Source organism: Tenrec ecaudatus, chromosome X, assembly GCF_050624435.1.
Source record: "Tenrec ecaudatus isolate mTenEca1 chromosome X, mTenEca1.hap1, whole genome shotgun sequence".
Classification (NCBI taxonomy): domain Eukaryota; kingdom Metazoa; phylum Chordata; class Mammalia; order Afrosoricida; family Tenrecidae; genus Tenrec; species Tenrec ecaudatus.
In genome coordinates, this window is record NC_134548.1 from 143,332,014 (window position 1) to 143,353,287 (window position 21,274).

General features: G+C 43.2%; 1 protein-coding gene across 5 annotated transcripts in view; it reads left to right on the plus strand.

Annotated features, from left to right (window-relative positions):
- Positions 1-21,274, plus strand: part of SLC25A14 (solute carrier family 25 member 14) — a 40,112-nt gene that overhangs the window by 6,845 nt on the left and 11,993 nt on the right. For all 5 annotated transcript variants that reach the window (XM_075538916.1, XM_075538912.1, XM_075538911.1 and 2 more), the window contains 5 exons: positions 78-171; positions 2,025-2,172; positions 7,703-7,797; positions 9,045-9,130; positions 14,576-14,671. In XM_075538916.1, the coding sequence (XP_075395031.1) occupies positions 108-171; positions 2,025-2,172; positions 7,703-7,797; positions 9,045-9,130; positions 14,576-14,671 (489 nt within the window). In that variant the 5' untranslated portion in view covers positions 78-107. The remainder of the gene's footprint in view (positions 1-77; positions 172-2,024; positions 2,173-7,702; positions 7,798-9,044; positions 9,131-14,575; positions 14,672-21,274) is intronic.

Genomic DNA, 21,274 nt, shown 5'->3' on the forward strand with positions numbered 1-21,274 from the left:
CGTTGCCAGTTTTGTTGATAAGGATTCACAAATGCTCCTCACTCTTGTGCCTTGTTCTGATTTATGTTTACTTTTAGCACCAGAAAAGTTCTACTGGAAGCCATGAAATGTCTGGTCTGAATTGGAAACCCTTTGTATATGGCGGCCTTGCCTCTATCGTTGCTGAGTTTGGTAAGGATGAGAACACTGACAAAGCTGCGCCTTCAAAGCAGTAGCTGATGGCACCCTGGGTTTGTTGGGGTTGGGTTTGCTTTCCATCACCACTAGAGCAAAGGTAAAAAGATGCTCACTCTATTTGTTTCTCACGTTCTTGTCTCAATGCTACCAAGTAATATTTTCTGAGAAAGGACAGCTAATGACACTGCAAGTGCAGGAAGAAAAGTCAAACTAGGGAAGCTTTTTGTTATTCCAATGATTTGTTAATTGCCAGGCTTGGCTAAAATAGGGAGTTCTGCTGTATGCTTGTCCTAATGGTTTCTCTCTGAACTTGTTTATTGGTTCTTAGTAAATAGCCAAACTCCTTTAAAAACAAAACAAAACAAAATTCTGCCCCATTGTGGAAGAAAAAAAATGAATCCTGAAATAAGACCCTTCTCGATTGTAAAAAATTTTTTGAATACTTTTCAGCCATTCCTCTCCATCTACCAAATGAGCTTTTTCTCAGACTGTTCATCAGTGACTACAGCCAATATTCCGCATTTACAATCTTTGTGGACTGGCATGGTGGATGCATTGGTGCTGGTATACTGGGGACAATCAGCGACCAGAGCTTCATAATCATCTTCTTAGCTGGTTCCATGGTTTCCAAGGAACCTTGGAAAATGTTCCGTGAAACATGATTTTTCAATGGCATGACTATCCTATGTATTGACTTAAAATGAAAAACCCATTTAAAGAAAGGCATTGACAAATCCATAACGAATTGAGGTCACTTGCAGAGACCTCACGTAAAACAGCAGGAAACATTGCCCAGTGCTGTGAAAGCATGCTGAGGCAAATGATGCTGCCCGCTGAGCTCATTAAAGGACAATCATTGTAAGATCCCGCCTCCATCCATATCGAACATGGAGAAATGCATAGCAACAGATGTTGATATGAGTGGCTAACTGGAGCCACTGTGGAAAGAGGGAGAGGGGGAGTTAATGAAAATATTTGCACAACTGGATAGCAGTGAAAATAACGCCACACATTCTCATTGAATTGTACACTAGAAATCGCCTAAGATGGCAAATATTATGAATATATTCTCACAATTTTTTAAGGGAAAAGTGATAGATAATAAGGAAATACTTTTTTTTCTCACTACAAATGCTCTGCTGGCATTAGTCCTGATGCCCCTAAGGAACCACGATGAATGATGGCAGATGGGACTTTACTGTGATCTTGTAGAGTATTGAGGCTCTGTTCCTTTCCTTTTAATGGATAAAACAAACCCAAATTGTGTAATATTGGAGCAGCAATCCCTTGCTTTCTTATCTTTGTGAAAGTTTTGGGAAATTTTTGTGAGAGAGAGGCGAGGAGGCTTGAGGGAGGGGGTGGCAAGGGGGAAGAGATCAGATAAATGCCAGACTATAGCATTACAGAGTAACTGTACCCAAATTGAAATGAGTTTGAATTATACTAGAACCATCTTCAAATGCCTCACTGTGCCACAGCTTCAGTTACGGTGTGGGTCACATCTCGCTGCAGCGACACAGCGCGGTACATTTCATTGTTCTGTTAACAGTGGTTTTCAACCTTCGTAATGCTGCGACCCATTAATACAGTTCCTCATGTTGTGGTGACGCCCCTCAATTATAAAATTATTTTCATTGCTACTTCATAACTGTGATTTTGCTACTGTTATGATTTAGGTGAACCCTGTGAAAGGGTTGTTCGATCCCCAAAGTGGTCTTCAGTAGATAACTTCTGTGTGTTACAAAAATAATTTTATCCTATCTTTCAAAAACTGTCAATGGCTTGAAATCAACTCCAATCTAATCACGACTCTTGGGAAATACTTCTAAATGAGTGTTTCTAAATAGGCACTTTCCCCATGGACCTCACGAAGACAAGACTTCAAGTGCAAGGCCAAAGCATCGATGTCCGCTTCAAAGAGATCAAATACAGAGGGATGTTTCATGCCTTATTCCGCATTTACAAAGAAGAAGGTGTGCTGGCGCTATATTCTGGGTAAGGGTGGATTCTTTCCTTACGTCATGAATCGTGTGTGTGTGTGTGTGTGTGTGTGCGCAAAATGAGTTTTATTCAGGCAGGAGATTCTTCAAGTTGGGTATCATCTAACCACACGTGGAAAGGTACCCCCTCCAAGTTTTCAGCAATTATTAGAATTCATTTGGTTTTGGAAGAAGTCATAATTTGGTTTACTTCCTTCATATTCACTATCTGCTGCTGTAGTTCAGTATTGACATGCCCGTTTCCATTCCACCTGCTGCTCATAGGTCTTGAACTTCAGATTTTGTGATCATCTGCCTGTAAGTGATAAATTTCAAATGGGTAGTAGTATATCTCTGCAGACTGAAGGTCCTTGAGAGCCACTGCTAATGACAGTTAACTGTCACTATGTCTTTGGTATTCTTCATAACTGGCGAATACCGAACTTCTCTGAAAATTGTTCTTTTTAACCAGACATGTGAATAGCCTTGCTATCATGCAGAATGTATTAGAAAGTGGATTATTGCAGGTGCAGCTAGGTTAAAATTTAGTACCTTATCATTTGATCTGCCATATGAGGCATTTTAAATTTGTTCAAGTTTTTAATATTTTATGCTTTCTTTGTATGTATGAAATCCAGGAGAGATAAATCTACAGAGACAGTAACTGGATGAATGGCTCCTTGGGGGTATGGCTGGGGAAGTTGCTGGGGGTGGGGGTGGGGAGCTGATAGCAATGAGTACCAAAAGGAAGCAGATGTTGCAAAACTGGTTGTGGTGACGATTGTACGACTCCTCTTGATGTGATTGAACTATTGAATTGTATGATATGTGAATTATATGCCAATAAACCTGATGATTAAAAAAATTGTTCTGGTGAACCAATGGAGAGGTCCGGGGGCTTTACCCTACCTAGTACCAAATACTAAGTGGACGCCCATCCCTCCTCCCAGAAGAATTTATTTCAAAGGATGGCATTGAATCTGCAGCTCCGGGAGAGGGAGCACATGGGAGCAGATGAAGGGGGAGAAGGAGAGAGTGGAACACATCCTGGCCTACCAGTCCTTGAGGACGATGACCCAAATTTAGAGCAGCCAGTCCACAGAGAGGACCACATGGCCAGCCCCACTATGGTGCCCCTCACTGACCCATGACCCTGCGGGTGACTGCACCGGAGACACAGTGTGGAAATTGTGCTCGACCTGATCCCACCACACTGAGGCAAAGCACTGGGGGAGTGCAGCAGAACAGCAAGGGAATGGAGCGGCAAGGTCCCCAGGGAATGCTGAAGGTGGGCTTTGGGGCCAGGACGTGGTGCCCCAACAGACTGGGCTGAAAAACACTCCTAAAGGCCAACAAACAATCCTTGAACTAACTACAAACTTTTCTTTCTGTGTTGTTTTGTTCATTGTCAGTGGTTTGTTGTATATTATTGTTTGGTTTTGCTCTGTCTTGTTTTTGTGCATGTTATTATCTCCGCAGTTCTGTCTAAATAAGATAGGCTGGTTGAACCAGTTGGAGGAAAAACAATGGGACCGACAGTTCCAGGGAAACATGGGATAGGGGGTGGTGGTGTGGGGGGTGTAAGGAAGTGGTGTTAACAAACCCAGGGACAAGGGAACAACAAGTGATCCAAATTGGTGGTGAAGTGGGTGTGGCAGGCCTGGTAGGGCATGATCAAGGGTAATGTAACGAAGAGGTATTGCTGAAACCCAGTTGGGGACGGAGCATGATAGTGGGACAGGAGGAAAGTCAAGGGAAAGAGGAAAGAGCTGGGAGGCAAAGGGTATTTATAGGGGTCTAGACAAAGACATGTACATATGCAAATATATGAGGTTGGGGAAATAGAACTATGTGCCTCTATTTATAGGTTTACTATTAAGGTGGCAGAAGGACATTGGGCCTCCACTCAAGTACTCCCTCAATGCAAGAAAACTTTCTTCTATTAAATTGCCATTCTATGATGCTCACTCTCCTGACACAATTGCTGAAGACAAAGTGGGTGAATAAGCAAATGTGAAGAAAGCTGATGGTGCCCAGCTATCAAAAGATATAGCGTCTGGGGTCTTAAAGGCTTGAAGATAAACAAGCAGCCATCTATCTCAGAAGCAACAATGCCCACATGGAAGAAGCGCACCAGCCTGTGTGATCACGTGGTTCCGAAGGGATCAGTTATCAGGCCTCAAAGAACAAAAAAAACCATATCATCGGGTGCACACCGCCATGATTGGATCGCTGAGGACAAATGGGTGCATGAGCAAATGTGGCGAAGAAAGCTGATGGTGCCCAGCCATCAAAAGAGATAGTGTCTGGGGTCTTAAAGGTTTGAAGATAAACAAGAGGCCATCTAACTCAGGAGCAACAAAGCCCACATGGAAAAAGCACACCAGCCTGTGCGATCACGAGGTGTCGAAGGGATCAGGTATAAGGCATCATCAGAAAAATCTTACCATAGTGAATGAAGGGGGAAGTGTAGAGTGGAGACCCAAAGCCCATTTGTCAGCTACTGGAGATCCCCTTGCAGACAGGTCTAGGGAAGGAGATGAGTCAGTCAGGGTGCGATGTAGCACTGATGAAGCCTATAGCTTTCCTCTAATTTCTAAATGTTTCCTCCCCCTCTCCCCCCACTATCATGATCCCAATTCTACTTTGTAAGTCTGGATAGAGCAGAGGATGTACACTGGTGCAGATAGGAGCTGGAGGTGCAGGGAATCCAGGGTGGATGATCCCTTCAGGAGCAGGGTTGTGAATGGCAATACGGGGAGGGTAGAGGGAGAGTAGATTGGAAAGAGGGAACCGATTACAAGGATCTACATGTGACCTCCTCCCTGGGGGACAGACAACAGAAAAGGGAGAGAAGGGAGACGTTGGACAGGGCAAGATATGACAAAATAATAATTTATAAATTATCAAGGGCTCATGAAGGAGTGGGGAGCAGGGAGGGAGGGGAAAAAAAGAGGACCAGATGCAAAGGGCTTAATTAGAGAGCAAATGCTTTGAAAATGATGAGGGCAATGAATGTACAGATGTGCTTCACACAATTGATGTATGTATGGATTGTGATAAGAGTTGTAGGAGCCCCGATAAAATGTTAAAAAAAATTGTTCTGTTACAGTGTTTTTCAACCTTCTTAATGCTGCGACCCATTAATACAGTTCCTCATGTGGTGACGCCCCACAATTATAAAGTTATTTTCGTTGCTACTTCATCACTGTGATTTTTGTACTGTTATGAATTAGGCGAACCCTGTGAAAGGGTTGTTCGATCCCCAAAGGGGTCGCGACTCACAGGTTGAGAGCCGCTGTTTTGGCAGTTTAATGCAAAATGTAGAAAGACACTCATGCACACATGCGGTTAACTTTTGATTGCCATTGTTGTTAGATGCCGTTGAGTCGATTCTGACTCGGTGACCCTTTTGCTTAGCCATCATTTTGTAGTTTGTTATCTAGTTTGTAATTTCTCTGCTGCCAAATTCCCAGGCTACCATTGCCTCTAGGCTCTCAGTTTGCCGCACTCAGAGACTGGACCTCAACGCTATTATTAGCCTATGATGGTTTGGGGGGTGGGGCACGCGGGAGGGGGAGTGCAATAATCTACCCTGAAACTCAATGTAATAGATTCACGGATTGTCCATTTCACCTTGTTCTTTCATCAGCATAGATAATCATCAGATACTCCTTCCCCCCCATCAAGTGATAAAATCAGAACTCTGCATATTTAGGCATCACATTTTAATTCTGTCTGAGCTGCCACTGGCTTCCTATTTATAACTCCTGAAGTATAGTTCAGCCATTTGGAAGAGTCTCCAGGGAGGAGGCGTGAGGAAGAAGGCCTCCAGTTCAGAAGCAGTGCCTCTCTGTGGAAAGCTTAAAGATGTATTTGCAGCTGTTAAGAAGTGAATTATAAAAACAAATCTGTGAGGTGGGGAATGGGGTAGAATTCTCTTTATAGATAACTGCTAATTTTTTGTTGGGGATTTTGCCTCACAAGAGAGATTGGTCTGTCGTTTTTTTGCCAGGATTTGGTGTCAGGTTTCCCACTTCAATTTTCTTGAAAAGATTAGGTGTGAGTGCTCATCTTGAAACATTCGAGAAAATTCTCTAGTAAAATAATCCCGGCCTTGAGATTCCTTTGGAACTCTGGTAGCTTATGTAATGGGTTACACATTGGGCTGCTAACCAGAAAGTCAGCAGTTTGAAACCACCAGCTGCTCCTTAGGAGAAAAATGAGGCTTTCTGTTCTGCAAATGATGTACAAGCTAGGAAACTCACAGTGGCAGTTCTACTCTACCTTGGAAGGTTGCTATGAGTTCGAATTGACTTGATGGAATTGCGTTTGATTTGGGGTTTAACCACAAATTTTAACTACAAACCCACCAACAGCTCCACAGGTGAAAGGGGAGGTTGTCTTTGGAAACCCTCAATGGTGTTGGGTTTGGTTTTGGGTTATGAATTACAGATTCAATTTTTTAAAATTGGCTGTAAGATGTTTTGAATTGTTGATTTCATCCTTGTTGAGTTTTGGTAGTCAGTGGTATTTGAGAAATTATTCTATCATCTAAGTTTGTGAATTTATGAGCATTAAATTATTTATAATAGTTCTTTATCTTTTCATTAGCTACAAGATTTGTAGTTATAACCCCTGTCACAGCCTGATATTGGTGAATTGTGTCCTCTCTTTTTTTATCTTTGAGTCTTGCTAGAGGCATATCGATTTAGTTTTTCCCAAAGAGTCTAGTTTTAGTTTCATTGATTTTTCTCTGCTTTCTTGTTTTCAATTTAATTGATTGATGCTCATTATTTGGTCCTTCTTTCTGCTTGCTTTTGATTTCTTTGGCTCTCTTTTGCTAGTTTCTTGAGGTAGGAATTTAGATGATTGACTTGAGACATTTCTTGTTTACTAATGTAAGCATTTCATGCTATGAATGTCTGTCTCAGTGTTGCTTTGGCTGCATCCCAGATGTTTTAATATGGTGACTTTTAATTTTCATTTGGTTCCTTTAAAAAAAAAGTTCCATTAAGAATTCCTCTGACCCATTGTTTAATCCCAAGTGTTTGAGGAGCTTTCTGTTGTCCTTATTGATGACAAGTTTGCACCCATTATGGTTGGAGGAGATACTCTATATCAGCGGTTCTCAACCTGTGGATCGCGATCCCTTTGGGGGTCAACTGACCCTTTCACAGGGATCGCCTGATTCATAACAGTAGCCAAATTACAGTTATGAAGTAGCAACTAAAATAATTGTATGGTTGGGGGGGAGGTCACCACTACATGAGGAACTGTATTAAAGGGTCGCTGCATTAGGAAGGCTGAGAACCACTGCTGTATATGATTTCAGGGGTTTTTTCCTGACTTATTGAGGTTTGTTTTTTTTTTTGACAGGTTATGGTCTGTCTTTGTGAATGCTATATGAGTGCTTGAAAAAATGCATACACTGCTATGGTTGGATCGAATGAGGTGGATAACAGAATTGAGTAGGCGCTCTAGATATGCTTAATCTGCAGATGTATATTGCCTATAATTGACCTTTCTTTCTCTCTTTTTGGCAGAATTGCTCCTGCTTTGCTAAGACAGGCATCATATGGCACCATTAAAATTGGCATTTACCAAAGCTTGAAACGATTATTTGTAGAACGTTTGGAAGGTCAGTAGAGACCCCCTCCCTCTCTGTTGGTGTGCTGCTCAAAGGAGTTACTGAAACCGTGCTTAGTTTCATTACAAGATAACCTGAGGATGGCTGGAAGTTTTAGCAGGGACAAAATGTACGTCTGTGCTGGCAGAATCCTTGCAGAAGTGATATAAGGGCCACAGGGACCTGCCCTTCAAGTTTGTCCCTTTCTCCAGCATTAACGAGAAGAAAAAAGATTCTGGCCATTCCAGAGGGAACATGGAACAATCTTACCCAGGGAAACACAAAGAGTGATATCTTCACGAGCGAGAGTGTTCTCCCGTGGAATCATTTTAGCCTGTCCTGTGGTAGATGCTGATGTTCCTATGGCTACCTTACCCTCACTCAGTGTTATCTCTTTGGGATCCAGTGTGGTACTATATGGAGTGGGTATTTCCCCACAAACCTGGGATGCTGGGTGGTTAGGGACAGCCCTTTGCCTCACTTGATTGTCCTAAGTCAACTTTCCCTGGAGCCGCTTCTTTGAGGAGTCTGTAGGCTACCCCTCCACTTCTTTTTAGCCTAATTTCCTCTTGCAGATTCCTCCCCATGTTTTCCTAGTTTTTATTTGTTGGTTCTTCGTGGTGAGGAGCTGTGGTGAAGATGGAATTTTCGCTTTAGAACAACATGCTCTGTGGTTTCTTTGTTCTTTTTTAACTGAGGAGATTATTTCGTTCCAAATGACTGCTTTTCCTGTTCGACTCCAAGAAGCCTCCTATAACTCCCTTGATGCCTAGCTGGATTGAAGGCCATCACAGTTAATATGGGGAGCATTTTTTCTGTCTGACGTAAGAATTTCTCTTGTAACATTTCATTTCTGACTCTGTAGAGGTGATTTCCTCTGCCCCCTGGGAAAAAGACAGAAGAAAGCGCTATGTTTTCAAGTTTTTGAAATGATTGAAGGAGAAATACCACACTAGAAATTCATGTGGGGTGGTATTAGCAAGTGACAGAGATGAATAGGACATGTTCTTGTGGCATTTATAAATCGTCTTCTTTCCAAATGAAGACCAATATTTTCCATTAACCCACTGCTGGTTGGAGATCTTGATATATTTGCATTTCCTTGATGTTCATAAGCTGTGCTGTTCATTTCTAAAGTCACCTTAGTGCCTAAAATTTTTCTCGTCTGCCAGCTCAGTGCCCTGTTTTCAGAAACTGATACCTGACACAAACAGATCTTTAGTGTGTGTGTGTTGTTTTTTTCTCTTCCCTTTTTACAGATGAAACGCTTCTAATTAATATGATCTGTGGGGTAGTGTCAGGAGTGATATCTTCCACTATAGCTAACCCCACCGATGTGCTGAAGGTAAGAAAGATCTGGTGACAGACTGTGTGTGGTGTGATGTGGCAAGGCCATGAGCTTTGAGTCAGCTTTGAGTTCATATCCCCATTCTGTCGCTTGCCAGCTGTAAAGCCCTGGACAAATCATTTAACCCCTAAAACTTTCTTCATTTGTAAAATGAAGAAAGTGTTATGCGTATCACATCACTTGTTAAAGGCTTACAGATTGTGTTAACTGTCTATCACTGTACCTGGTGAGTAGTAGATGGCTTATCAGTCTATTGTGTTATGTATTAGAGAATCCAGTGCCAAGGGAGTCTGCAGTTTTATGGGAATACCTCTTTAAATCCCCTGTGTCTGTCTGTACCACCGTCAAACCTAAGACATTCAGGACCTGTGTCATGTACAAACCTGCCAGAGAAGGAAAATACAAATATTTTCCACTCAGAGACAGTGATAGACTGGTGGTCAGACTACACCCTGTCAAAGCCACAAAACCTGAGAGACCCTGAAAAAACACGGCAGCCCCACTGAGCCCTGGCTCTCACAGGCTTTGTCATATTTCCTAAAGCCAGTCAGAAAATGAGCCCATGTTTATAACAGATAGCTCTCTTCCTGTGTCACACAAGAAGGCATATCTCCAGCCTGTTCCCAGTCTTAAAGAGTCCTGCTCGGTAAGCCCTGGGCTGCTAATCGCAAGGTCCACAAGTTGAAGCCCACTAGATGTTCTATGGGAGAAAGATGCGGCTGCCTGTTCCCACAGAGATTTACAGTATCAGAAACCCCAGATAGGGTTGATGTAAGTCAGCGTTGGCTCTTAAAGGTGGTGTGTTGCTTTGTGGTATCAGACCCTCGAGTGTCAGATAAAGGGATAAATGGAGATCACTGTGTTGAAGGGAGCCTTTAGTACTTAATGGAGTACCTTACATCCAGAGTGCCTCATTTCCTGCCCGGCTTCAGAAGTGGTATGTTTTACCTAAAACCCTGGTGGCGTAGTCGTTACATAAGTGGGCTACTAACTGCAAGGTCAGCTGTGTGAAGCCAATAGATGCAGGAAAAAGAAGAGGCTTTCTACTCCTGTAAAGAGGTCCAGTCTCAGAAATCCGCAGGGGGCAGTTCTACTCTGTCCTGTAGGGTCTCTATGAGTTGGAATCGAGAGATATTTGGACTTGTGTTGGGATATTCTGAATCAGAACAGCACAAGTTTGTGGTTCTGATTCATTTAAACATCGATGGAATGTTCTATGTGACTGCCAGATTTTTCAAGTTACAACAGAGAAGTTCCCCTGGATGAACTTTTCATATGACCTCTTTCAGATGGTATTAAACAACAAGGCATTTATTTCAATGAGACCAAACTTCACCTGGTTTTGTTTCATTCATTGGTAAATATTTTATTCTTGCTAACTTATTTAAACATATGTGTAAGTGAAAGCATTAAATATATATGAGAGGATCCTAGATTTTTAAGATTATTTTAGAGGGAATGTGAGGGGAAAAGATCAAGAGGACGAATACTTTCTTGAGTTGAGCATCATAGCCGAGTTTTGAGAACTGAGAGAGTGACTTGGGAAACAACCTGATTGAAAGAAACCAGTGTAGTTGTTGGAGGAAAACGGATCGGAAATGATCTCTCTGGACTAAAATGAGACTATTTGGCTATGGAATGTATCACTCCAGATTAACAAAACAACTACTGACAAGAGAATTGACTGATCCTAAAATGCTAGAATTCCTGCGACACTTAGACCCGTTCAGCCATGCTTTTCAGGAATAACATTGTACTCCTTTAAAACTTCTCTTCTTCCCCATCTGGATCTTAGACACCATCACCTAAAGTACTCTGTTCCTCTGGCCAGTTGACAGAATGACAGCTGCTGACCAGTGCTACCGTTTACTTTGTCCTTTCTTATTCTTAAGTAGGATGAAGTGCTGCGTGGGGGAGTCATAATCAGACCGTGGCCGTGCAAATTCAGGATGTCTAGTCTCATTCAAGGAGTCCTGGTGGTGTGGTGGTTCAGCACTTGGCTACTAGTCGAAGGTTGGCACTTTGAACACCAGCTGCAAAACTGACAGCCTTGGAAGCCCTGTGGACCAGTTCTCCTCGGTCCTATAGGGTCACCAGGAGTCAGAGTTGACTTGATGGCAATGGTCCGGAAATTGTCTCAACTGGGCTTTTCAGTTCTTTTCTTTGTACCTGGGCAGCTGCTTTTCTTGTCTTCAGTAGCATTTAAACTTTCAAGCCTTCTTTTCAGGTTCTTGGTCTTTTTACTCACAGCAGACAACCCCACTTCCTGTGACCTCGCCTTCTACCTTTCAAATTCCTGTCCTTTCTACCCTTCACCCCAAGCTTCCTGACAGCTATACTTTGTCTCTACTGTTGTGGTTCTTCAAGAGTGGTTCTCTACAGAACTCAAAAAGCTTAAGAGAGACCAGACTTACTGGCTGGAGAGAGACAGGTGAGACCCCAGTGGACTTTTTTCACCCTTCTGGGTGGAAACAGAACCCATCCACGTGGTGGAAGACTCAACCTTTTCAGATCAGAAGTACAGCATCTACCAAGGACAAAGTTCAGAGGGTTAGGAAAGGAGGAAGAATGGAAACGGGGATGCAGGAGAAAGGACGGGGGGTAGTACCTTGAGGGGATTGCAGTGGAGGAGATGGGAAAGAGGGTGTACGTGTTGTGGAAGGAACAATCAATGATCTGCTCTGTAAACCTGTACCCATTCACAATGATAAAGTTCAAAACAAAGCATGGCTCCCTATACTCTAGAGCAGTGGATCTCCACCTTCCTAATGCTGCGACCCTTTCATAGAGTTCCTCATATTGTGGGGACCCCCAACCATAAAAGGATCGCTGCTACTTCATAACTGTCATTTTGCTACTGTTTTGAATCGGGCAACCCCTGTGAAAGGGTCTTTTGACCCCCAAAGGGGTCGCAACCCACAGTTGAGAACTGCTGCTCTAGAGGCTCATCATCCTCGTCCTCATTGCCACCACCTGGGAACTTATTAGCCCTACAAACTCCGCACCTGCTGAATCAGAAACGGGGCGGTGGGGCCCAGCAGTCTGTGCCTGGCTCAGCCCTCCAGGTGGTTCTGATGTCCCCTCCACTTTAAGAACGGTGCCTTGGCTCTGGCCTCACATGCTTCTGTTTCGCTGGACAGTTCTCTGCCATTTATTTACCTCTTGGTCTCCTATCTTTCACAGTTTCCTCTCTGCTGGTTTGTTGCTTTTAGATAACATGTGGTGGCCCCATGCACAGTGGAACAAAAATGCTGCCTGGTCCGGTACTATGCCCATGATTAGTTGCGGATCAAACCATTGTGATCCATAGGCCTAGCATTGACTGATTTGGGGGCGTAGATGGCCAGGCCTTTCTTCTTAGGCCATCTTCCTCGAGCAGCTCTGCCATAGCCACAAGCATACCTCCACTGATGGATAGGGGGGTAACTGTACGTGCCGCGCATTGTCTGGGCATCGCACCCAGGTCTCCTGCCGAGAAGACAAGAATCGAAACATTGAACCTCCATTGGCCTCTCGACAGGATCGGAAAAACTCAAACCCACTGCTGTAGATTCCATCCTGACTCTTAGTGACCCTGCAGGACAAGCTACAGCTGCTTCACAAGGTAGCCAAGTCTGTAATCTTTCCAGAAGTGAACTGCCACATCTTTCTTCCCAGAGATGTAAAGGATGTGAAGTGGTAGGGGCCCTCATAGCTTCAACAGTCTGGTTCATGGGTAGCATCGTGAGCCTGCGTGGACTTTATTTCTCGGCCAGCACATTCTCCAGCATTGGAGTTGGGATCAATGTCATTGAGTGTCTTCCCAATTCCCTTCCAGGGAGGGGTTCACTTGTCCTGTGTCCTGTCCGCTTGGCATTTATGGATCTGTGGTTTGGACAGCTGGTGCCCCTGCTTTGTAGATGTCCTAAATACTTGCTTCCCTTGCTTTTGAGTAATCTCATCCCAGTCTCTCAAATAGGAAAGGATTATGTTTCAGCTTGCTGAGTGATCGCTCACAACTGGTGATGGATGGGTCATATAAACTGCTCAGTAGTGCACCCTTAACACTCCCTTTGCCCCTCCTAACCCCCTCTGCCCCCCTCCCACTTCCAGGGATGCTCAGGGCATGAGCCATACCTGCCATATCTTCCATCTGCTTCTGCTGGTTGTGAATAAGTCTTGTTTGAAGCTCTCCTATCATCTGGACACCACAAGACTTAGTTTTTTTCCCTCCCTTTGATTCTTGGTTTCACTTGTGGGCTCCTTTTTTTCGACCAATGCTAGCAATGTTCCTCTCCCCCTTACCCCCTCCCAAGGTTTCATCCTGCACGCCGTTCCCCTCTGCTAGCTAAGGATGACAAAATACTCAGTTGTATGCAGCATGCTCACTCACCTCCCCCTAGCCCTGGTCCCATGGTATTGTGTCTTTTTGTTAAGATTTTGGTATTTAGTTCATCATGGATATTTTTTCCTGCATTAATTTTTGACTTTTTTTAAAAGGACGATTTTCACCAGCTCACATCCCTCACATTATTTTAGGAGTTGGAAGAAAATGTGGGGAGAAGGAAAATACACATTCACTGGGGATAAAAATATTTAATATGATTAATAACTCAAATCTTATGAGTTGACTGCCGTCAAGTCGATTCCAACTCATAGCAACACTATAAAACAGAATAGAACTGCCCCTTTGGGGTTCCACAGAGTGGCTAATGGGCTTGAACTGATGGCTTTGTGGTTAGTAGCTCGATGTGAAATTCACTATACCAGGGTGCCATAAAATAAATTTAGTGAAAATTTAGAAACATTTTAAATGTCCCAAACAGCAGCAGCAAAGATTTTCAGCCATTGCCATTGAGTTGATTCCGCCTCATAGCAACCCCATATAGAGTTTCCTTGGCTGTAAATCTCTAGGAATGGTCAGACTCCTTCTCCCTCCAAGTGGCTTAGCAGTCCAAGGCCCACCTGACTGTACCACCCAAAACCCATTACCAGCGAGTAGATGCTGATTCATAGCAACCCCATAGGACAGGGTAGAACTGCCCCTGTGGGTTTCTGAGACCGTCACTCTTCAAGGAAGTAGAAAGCCTTGTTTTTCTCCTGCAGAGTGGCCGGTGGTTTTGAACTGCCGACCTTGCAGTCTGCAGCCCAACATGTAACCACTGTGTCACCAGGGCTCCTTAACAAAGGATTAATTGGTTGAATGAATGATGATGTGCCCATCTAATGGATACTCTGCAGCTATTACAGTTCTCTTATATAAAATGCCCCAAATTGGTTGCTCAATATACACTTTGTCAGAAATTCCATTTGTTGTCGCTGCAGTTCAGCTCCTTGATTTTTGTAATAAGAGTAGGGTGATTTGGGTGATAGCTCACAAGTACTATTTTCTTCGCTTAGAGTTGAAACATCTCGCTGTGGTTCTTCCTATTAAGATAAAACATTGGCCTTTTCTTCCTTCAGATTCGCATGCAGGCTCAAGGGAGCTTGTTCCAAGGGAGCATGATCGGCAGCTTTATCGACATATACCAACAGGAAGGGACCCGGGGCCTGTGGCGGGTGAGCATGCTAGTCTTGTCTTGTTCTCCATGCCCTAGAATTAGCTGAGAAGAATTATTATCTAAAACCACAAAATTAGGAATTTCACATCATCTGAGACTATGTAAGATTCTGCAGGAACCCAGAGGATAAGGTAAGAAGCTTTTCATCACCTGTGTTGTTGCTTCCTATTGTTCAGTCAATTCAAACTTGTGGCAGATCCAAGGCACCTCAGAGTGGATTTTAATCACCAGTCTCTTGGCTAGTAGTCAAGCTAGTCATTCAGCGTTTAGCCATTTGTGCCACGCAGGGTCACCGGAACCATGCCCTATGAAAGGACCCAACACAGCAAGGTATGACCACGAGTGTCTCTGGAGTGCTCATGTTGTTATAGGAAACTTTTTTTCTCACCTTTGAAAAAGTAAATGAGATGCCATTAATTGTTGAGAAAGCAGGGAAAAAGAAAATGGTCCCACAGTCCCACCACAGATAGTCCCTGCTAATGCTTCATCACATTATCTTTCCTCTTTTGTCTGTAATTTGCTCTTCCTAGAACTTTCGATCATGTTTTAATTGTTTAATGTAATATTAAATAAAGCTACTAGCAGATGGACATTGGACCTTTACTCTAATACTCCCTCCACACAACAATACTTTGTACTATTAAACTGGCATTCCATGATGCTCACCTTCCCGACATGATCAATGAAGACAAATTGGGTATATAAGCAAATGTGGTGAAGAAAGCTGATGGTGCTCGGCTATCAAAAGACATAGCATCTGAGAGCTAAAAAGCTTGAAGATAAACAAGCAGCCATCTATCCGACAAGCAACAAAGCCCACACAAAAGAAACACCAGTCTGTGTGATCACGATGTGTCGCTAGGATCGGGTATCAGGCATCAAAGACCCAGAACAAAAAAATCATATCAATGTGAATGAGGGGGAGTGCAGAATGGAGACCTAAAGCCCTTCTGTAGGCAACTGGACATCCCCTTACAGAAGGGTTGTGGGGAGGAGACGAGCCAGTGAGGGTGCAGTCTAGCAACGATGAAACATACAACTTTCCTCTAGTTCCTAAATGCCACCCCCCCCACTATCATGATCCCAATATTACCTTACAAATCTGGCTAGACCAGAGCATGTACACAGGTACAGATAGGAACTGGAAACCCAGGGAATCCACGATAGATAAACCCCTCAGGACTGGTAATGAGAGTGGTGATACCAGGAGGGAAGGGGAAGGTGGGGGGAGCAAGAGGGAACCGATTACAAGGATCTACGTATTACCTCCTCCCTGGGGGATGGACAACAGAAAAGTGGGTAAAGGGAGATGTAAATTATCAAGAGTTCATGAGGGAGAGAGGGAGGGGAAAATATGAGCAGCTGATACCAAGGGCTCAAGTAGAAAGAAAATGTTTTGAAAATGATGATGGAAACAAATGTACAAATGTGCTTGACATGATGGATGTATGGATTGTGATAGGAGTTGTATGTGCCCCCATTAAAAAATAAAAAGGTTACCACGACACTATAACATACAGATTTAATGTGATATTAAACAAGGCTACCAGGACACTATATAGGCAAATTAGAATGAGAAATCCTTTCACAGGCTTTTAAATATCGAAGAGCTTGTTTTTTTAAATTGTTCTTGATAATTTTCTCCTGACTTCCTTATAAGCATTTTCTAACATACGGAAAAGTTGAAAGAATAGAACAATAAACACCTATACATACGCCACCTGTATTAAAAAATGACTGTTGAAGTTTTCCATATTTTTCATTGTTTACTTTCTTTTTTTAATTAAGAATGAGGATTTTCTTCTCTATAATTATACTTCCATTATATCTAAGAAAATTAGTACTAAATACTTAATATCTAATAGCTAATCCATAGTTTAATTTCCTGTGAAATGAGATCAGGCCACCTGCCTCACAGAATGCTTCTCCCTGAATGTTTAGCTTGTTCCTTCATTCTCTGTATTTTCTATAATCTGGAGGTTAGGCTGGAGCCTTGGTGGCTTAGTGGTTATGTGTTGGACTGTTAGCTATGAGCTCAGCAGTTTGAAACCATCAGATGATCCTTGGGAGAAAGATGAGGCATGCTACTCCCATTAAGAGTTACAGTCTGGGAAATCCACAGGGGCAGTTCTTCCATCTCCTACAGGGTGGCCATGAGTCAGAATTGCCTCGATGGCAGTGTTTGGATTTTGGTGCTTAGGCTCATTGACCTAGATTCACGTTAAACATTTTTGGGGAAGTGCTTCCTGGGTTATCCTTTGTGCTTCTGATGGCATCACGGGAACAGGTGCATCATGTTAGGTTGTCCCATGGTTAGGGATACTTACGCTTGAATGCTTGCTCAGATGCGGTCTGCTCGACCTCACCATCGAAAAAGGTTTGTTTTCCCCACTACAATTAGCAAGTAATCTTGTAGCAACATGAATTGATCCTCTTCCCTAAAAACTTGCCTATTGGTCTTGTCACTCGCTCAGTGCCACTTTCTCACTGCCATCTCACAGAATCGAGTCAATTCTGTCTCAGTGATCCTCTAGGACAGGGTAGAACTGCCCCTGTGGGTTTCTGAGGCTGGAAATCTTTATGGAAGTAAAATATCTCATCTTTCTCCTGCGGAGCAGCTGGTGGGTTCCAACCGCTGACCTTGTGGCTAGCCCAATGTGTAACCCATGACACCACCAAGGCTCCTTCTTAATGGTCTGAGTACCCACTAATGATTCTTGAGGGTTGCACTATTATAGGCACAGAGTTGTGCGGCCACCAAAATAAGAACCTTTTTACATCAGTGGTTCTCAACCTTCCAAATGCCGCGACCATTTAATACAGTTCCTCATGTTGTGGTGACCCCCAACCATAAAATTGTCGTTGCTACTTCATCACTGTCATTTCGCTACTGTTATGAATCGGGTGACCCCTGTGAAAGGGTTGTTTGACCCTCAAAGGGGTTGCAACCCACAGGTTGAGAACTGCTGATCTACATGAAACCACACAGTGTACGGCCTCTCATGGTTCATCAATGTAGCAGCATGTGCCTGTGTTTCATTCCTTCTTAGGGCTGAATAATATTCCACTCCACAGATATACCACAATTTGTTTACTCTATTGATAGCCATTTGAGTTGTTTACCCTTTGGGTTAGGATGAATGATGCCGCGCTGAACATTTGTGCGCAAGTTTTGATGTGAACACATTCTCCCTTCTCTTGGCTGTGAACTTGCTAAATCTGTGTGGTGCAGTGAGTTCTATTATGTGGCCCTTTGCCTTGGTTCTTTAGAAAAATTGCTTGAGATACTTTCTTCCACCTGAGCCCTAAGGTGGTACCTGTCCCTAGTTTTCTGCCACAGAGGGTTTATAAATTTTGCCCAGGTTGGTTTGTTTCCTGTGTAAGTTGTAATCATCGTGATTTGATGTATTTTGTCTAGTCCCGGGCTACAGCCCGTCTGGTGTGCACCTGGAAGGGATTGGTCAGTAGGTTTTGCAAATGAAGTGAATTGTAGCTTAGCTGTGCCTACTATGCACATAAGGTATCTGTGGCTTACTGAGAGGATTACTCCATTTGCGTTGTACTTCCTCTCCCAGGGAGGGGCCATGCCTTGAAATTGACAAGGATTCTGTGTGTGCATGTGTTGTGGGTTGAAATAAATGACAGCCACTATAATGCCTTGATAATTTAGAAGAATCTTTATTTGGTTATAACCAGACTGCTAGAATAAAAAAAAGTGATTTTTTGATTGCAGTCCTGAGTGGACATTTCAGTCCATCTTTAAAGGCAAAAACTCATTTATCATTTGCATAGGACTTAAGCAAGTGAGGACGGAAGCAGAAAGGAAAATTAGTGTTCTTATTCTTTAGTTAGTGAACCTTACAGTGTACAGCATTGATTATAGCATCCTGGTTAATAAAATAAAAGTAGATTACCACATCCAAAGGAACAGTGTTATTAATTACAGTGTTCTGATCTTAAGAACCTAAGAGTACATTCTAAAATCAGTCACTCGTGGGACTTTCTGGGATGGGAGAGGGAAGCAGGCAGGTCATTCTGCAGGGAACAAGATAGCAGTACAGTGGCTAGTGCTAGTCTATCTCACATAGAAAGTTTTCATTATCTTTTAATTCCACTGTCTACGAACATTCCGAAGCTCTCTTGTATACAGCAAACCCCACAGAAGTTGGAGCAGGCCGGAAGAAGAGAAGCAAAAGGCAGCAGAGAGAGAGAGAAGGCAAGAAATTTCCTAAAAGTCATGTAAGCTCAGGCTGGAAGGGGTTCAAGGGTAGAGCTAGCAGTAGCAGGCCCAGAAAGGGTCCGGGCGACAAGCCTGGAAGGGCCAGCAATAGAGTTGGCAGTGACACACCAGAGAGCAGTGCCCAGAGAAGCCTGGCTTCAGGGGGCCTGAGAAGACCTGAGAGAGCTCTCCATCTTCCTCATCTAGATTCCTGAGTCATAACTTGTTGATCCTGATCTAAGCTATACCTTGTTCCTTAATAAATCATTTAATTTAATAAATTACTTAATTATGGACTACAGGCTCTGTGTGGCAACAGATTATTGCAGTAGATTTTTGAACCCAGCAGAAAAGTAGAGTGCCAAGGGGGAGTGACTGGTGTCAGAATTGGTTAAAAGGTGGGTGAGTGGAGGTATATTACAGGGACTGGCCTTAAATGATCTTAATCCTCATCCTTCCCTTTCCTCTTGGTGATGTTAGACAGATTCTACTGCTAACGCCCACCACCCCCCATACTAACTCCCAACCCCCACACTCTGTTAAACATTTTTGAGAAACAACCACAATGGCCGCCCCATTTTACATTTCCACTAGCAGTGTGTGAGGGTTCTCATACCTCCACAGCCTTACCAATACTTGTTAATCTTTTAAATCATTATTATAGCCAATCTAGTGTATGTGCAGTAGGATATATCTGTGGTTTTGATTTTCATTTGCCTATTGTATTAGACTGGGTTGTTTAGAAAAAAACAGTGATATTCATATATGTGTAAGAAAGAGCTTTCTATCAGAATGTAATCTTATATCAAGAAGGCATCCTAGCCTAGTCCAACTCAAGTCCATGGGTCTGATGCTGGCCCAGGCCCTCTTCAGACTCTTGTAAACATTGAAAAGAATAGAACAGTGTAGCTGTAGGGCAATGATGCAGAAAGGTGAAACAGGATGCAGACAGATCAAAGGCCAGTTGGTGCCGAGTGACATGGAGCATATTGGTGGGAACATGGCAGGGCGCAGACAGCTCTCAGGGTCTGGCAGTCCACATGGGGCTACCCCTGGAGTCAGACACAAAGTCCCAGCAAGCAGGAAGGAGAAGGGGCAGAAAGAGAGGGGAGGGGTCCCAGTGTCTCATACAAAGATCGAAGGTCCCAGGAGATATCCTGAGACTATGACCTGATTAATATGTTGGACTCCCCGTACCCCTAAACTTTCATATAAATTCAAGTTGACATAAAATCTAACTACCGCACCTAGAGACTAATAATATTGGGTCTCTGTTCACATGCTTCGTGATCATTGTTGTAACATCTCTGGAAAAATGTCTATTCAGACCCTTTGCTCATTTTTTAAAAGTCATTTTATTGGAGTGTCTTAACAGCTCTTATAACATTCCATACATCAATTGTATCCAGCATATTTGTACATATGTTGACATTATCATTTCCCAAACAGTTTGTACTTGAGCCTTGGTATAAGCTCCTTTTCCTCCTCCCTCCCCCACCTTCCCACCCTTGGGAATCCTTGATCAAGTGGATATTGTTGTTAGTATTTTGTATCTTACACTGTCCATTGTCTCCCTTCACCCATATTTCTGTTATTCATCCCCTTTGGGGGGTGGTGGTGGCTATCTATTCAATCTTGTGATGGGTTTCCCCTTTCTCCCCTTCCTATTCCCTACCCTTGTCCCTAACCTCATAACATCACTACTCCCACTACCGTTCCTGGGGGGTTTAATCTTTCCCGAATTCCATGTGTCAAGAGCTTTTCTGATCTGTGCCACTGTGTGTTCTCCGATCTAGCCAGATTTGTAAGTTAGAACTGGGTCATGGTCGTGTGGGGAGGAAGTAATCAGGAACTAGAGGGACGATGTGTGATTTGTCGGTGCTATACTACACCTTGGTTGAATTATTCCTTCCTTATAACCCTTCTGTGGGGGGATATCCAATTATCCACAGTTGTGCTTTCGGTCTCCCCTCATTTCCTTTGATATAGTTGTTTGTTTTGGATCTTCTGATACTTGATACCTGTTCCCGTTGATACCTCGTGATCACATTGGTGGGCTTCTTCCATGTGGACTTATTTGCCTCCCTGTTAGATGCCACTTGTTTGACTTCAAGCCTTTAAGACCCCAGACACTCTATCTTTTGATAGCCAGGCACCATCTGTTCCTCTTCACCACATGTGCATATGCACACGTTTTGTCTTCAGTGATCATGTCAGGAAATGTGAGTATCAAAGGTGAGTATCAAAGAGTGCCAGGTTGTCAGAACAAAGTGTTCTTGTGTTAAGGGAGGCCTTGAGTAGAGGCCCAAATTCTGTATGCTATCTTAGTACTTAGCATATAAATATATGTACATTGGCCTCTATCCCTTTTATTATAAATTA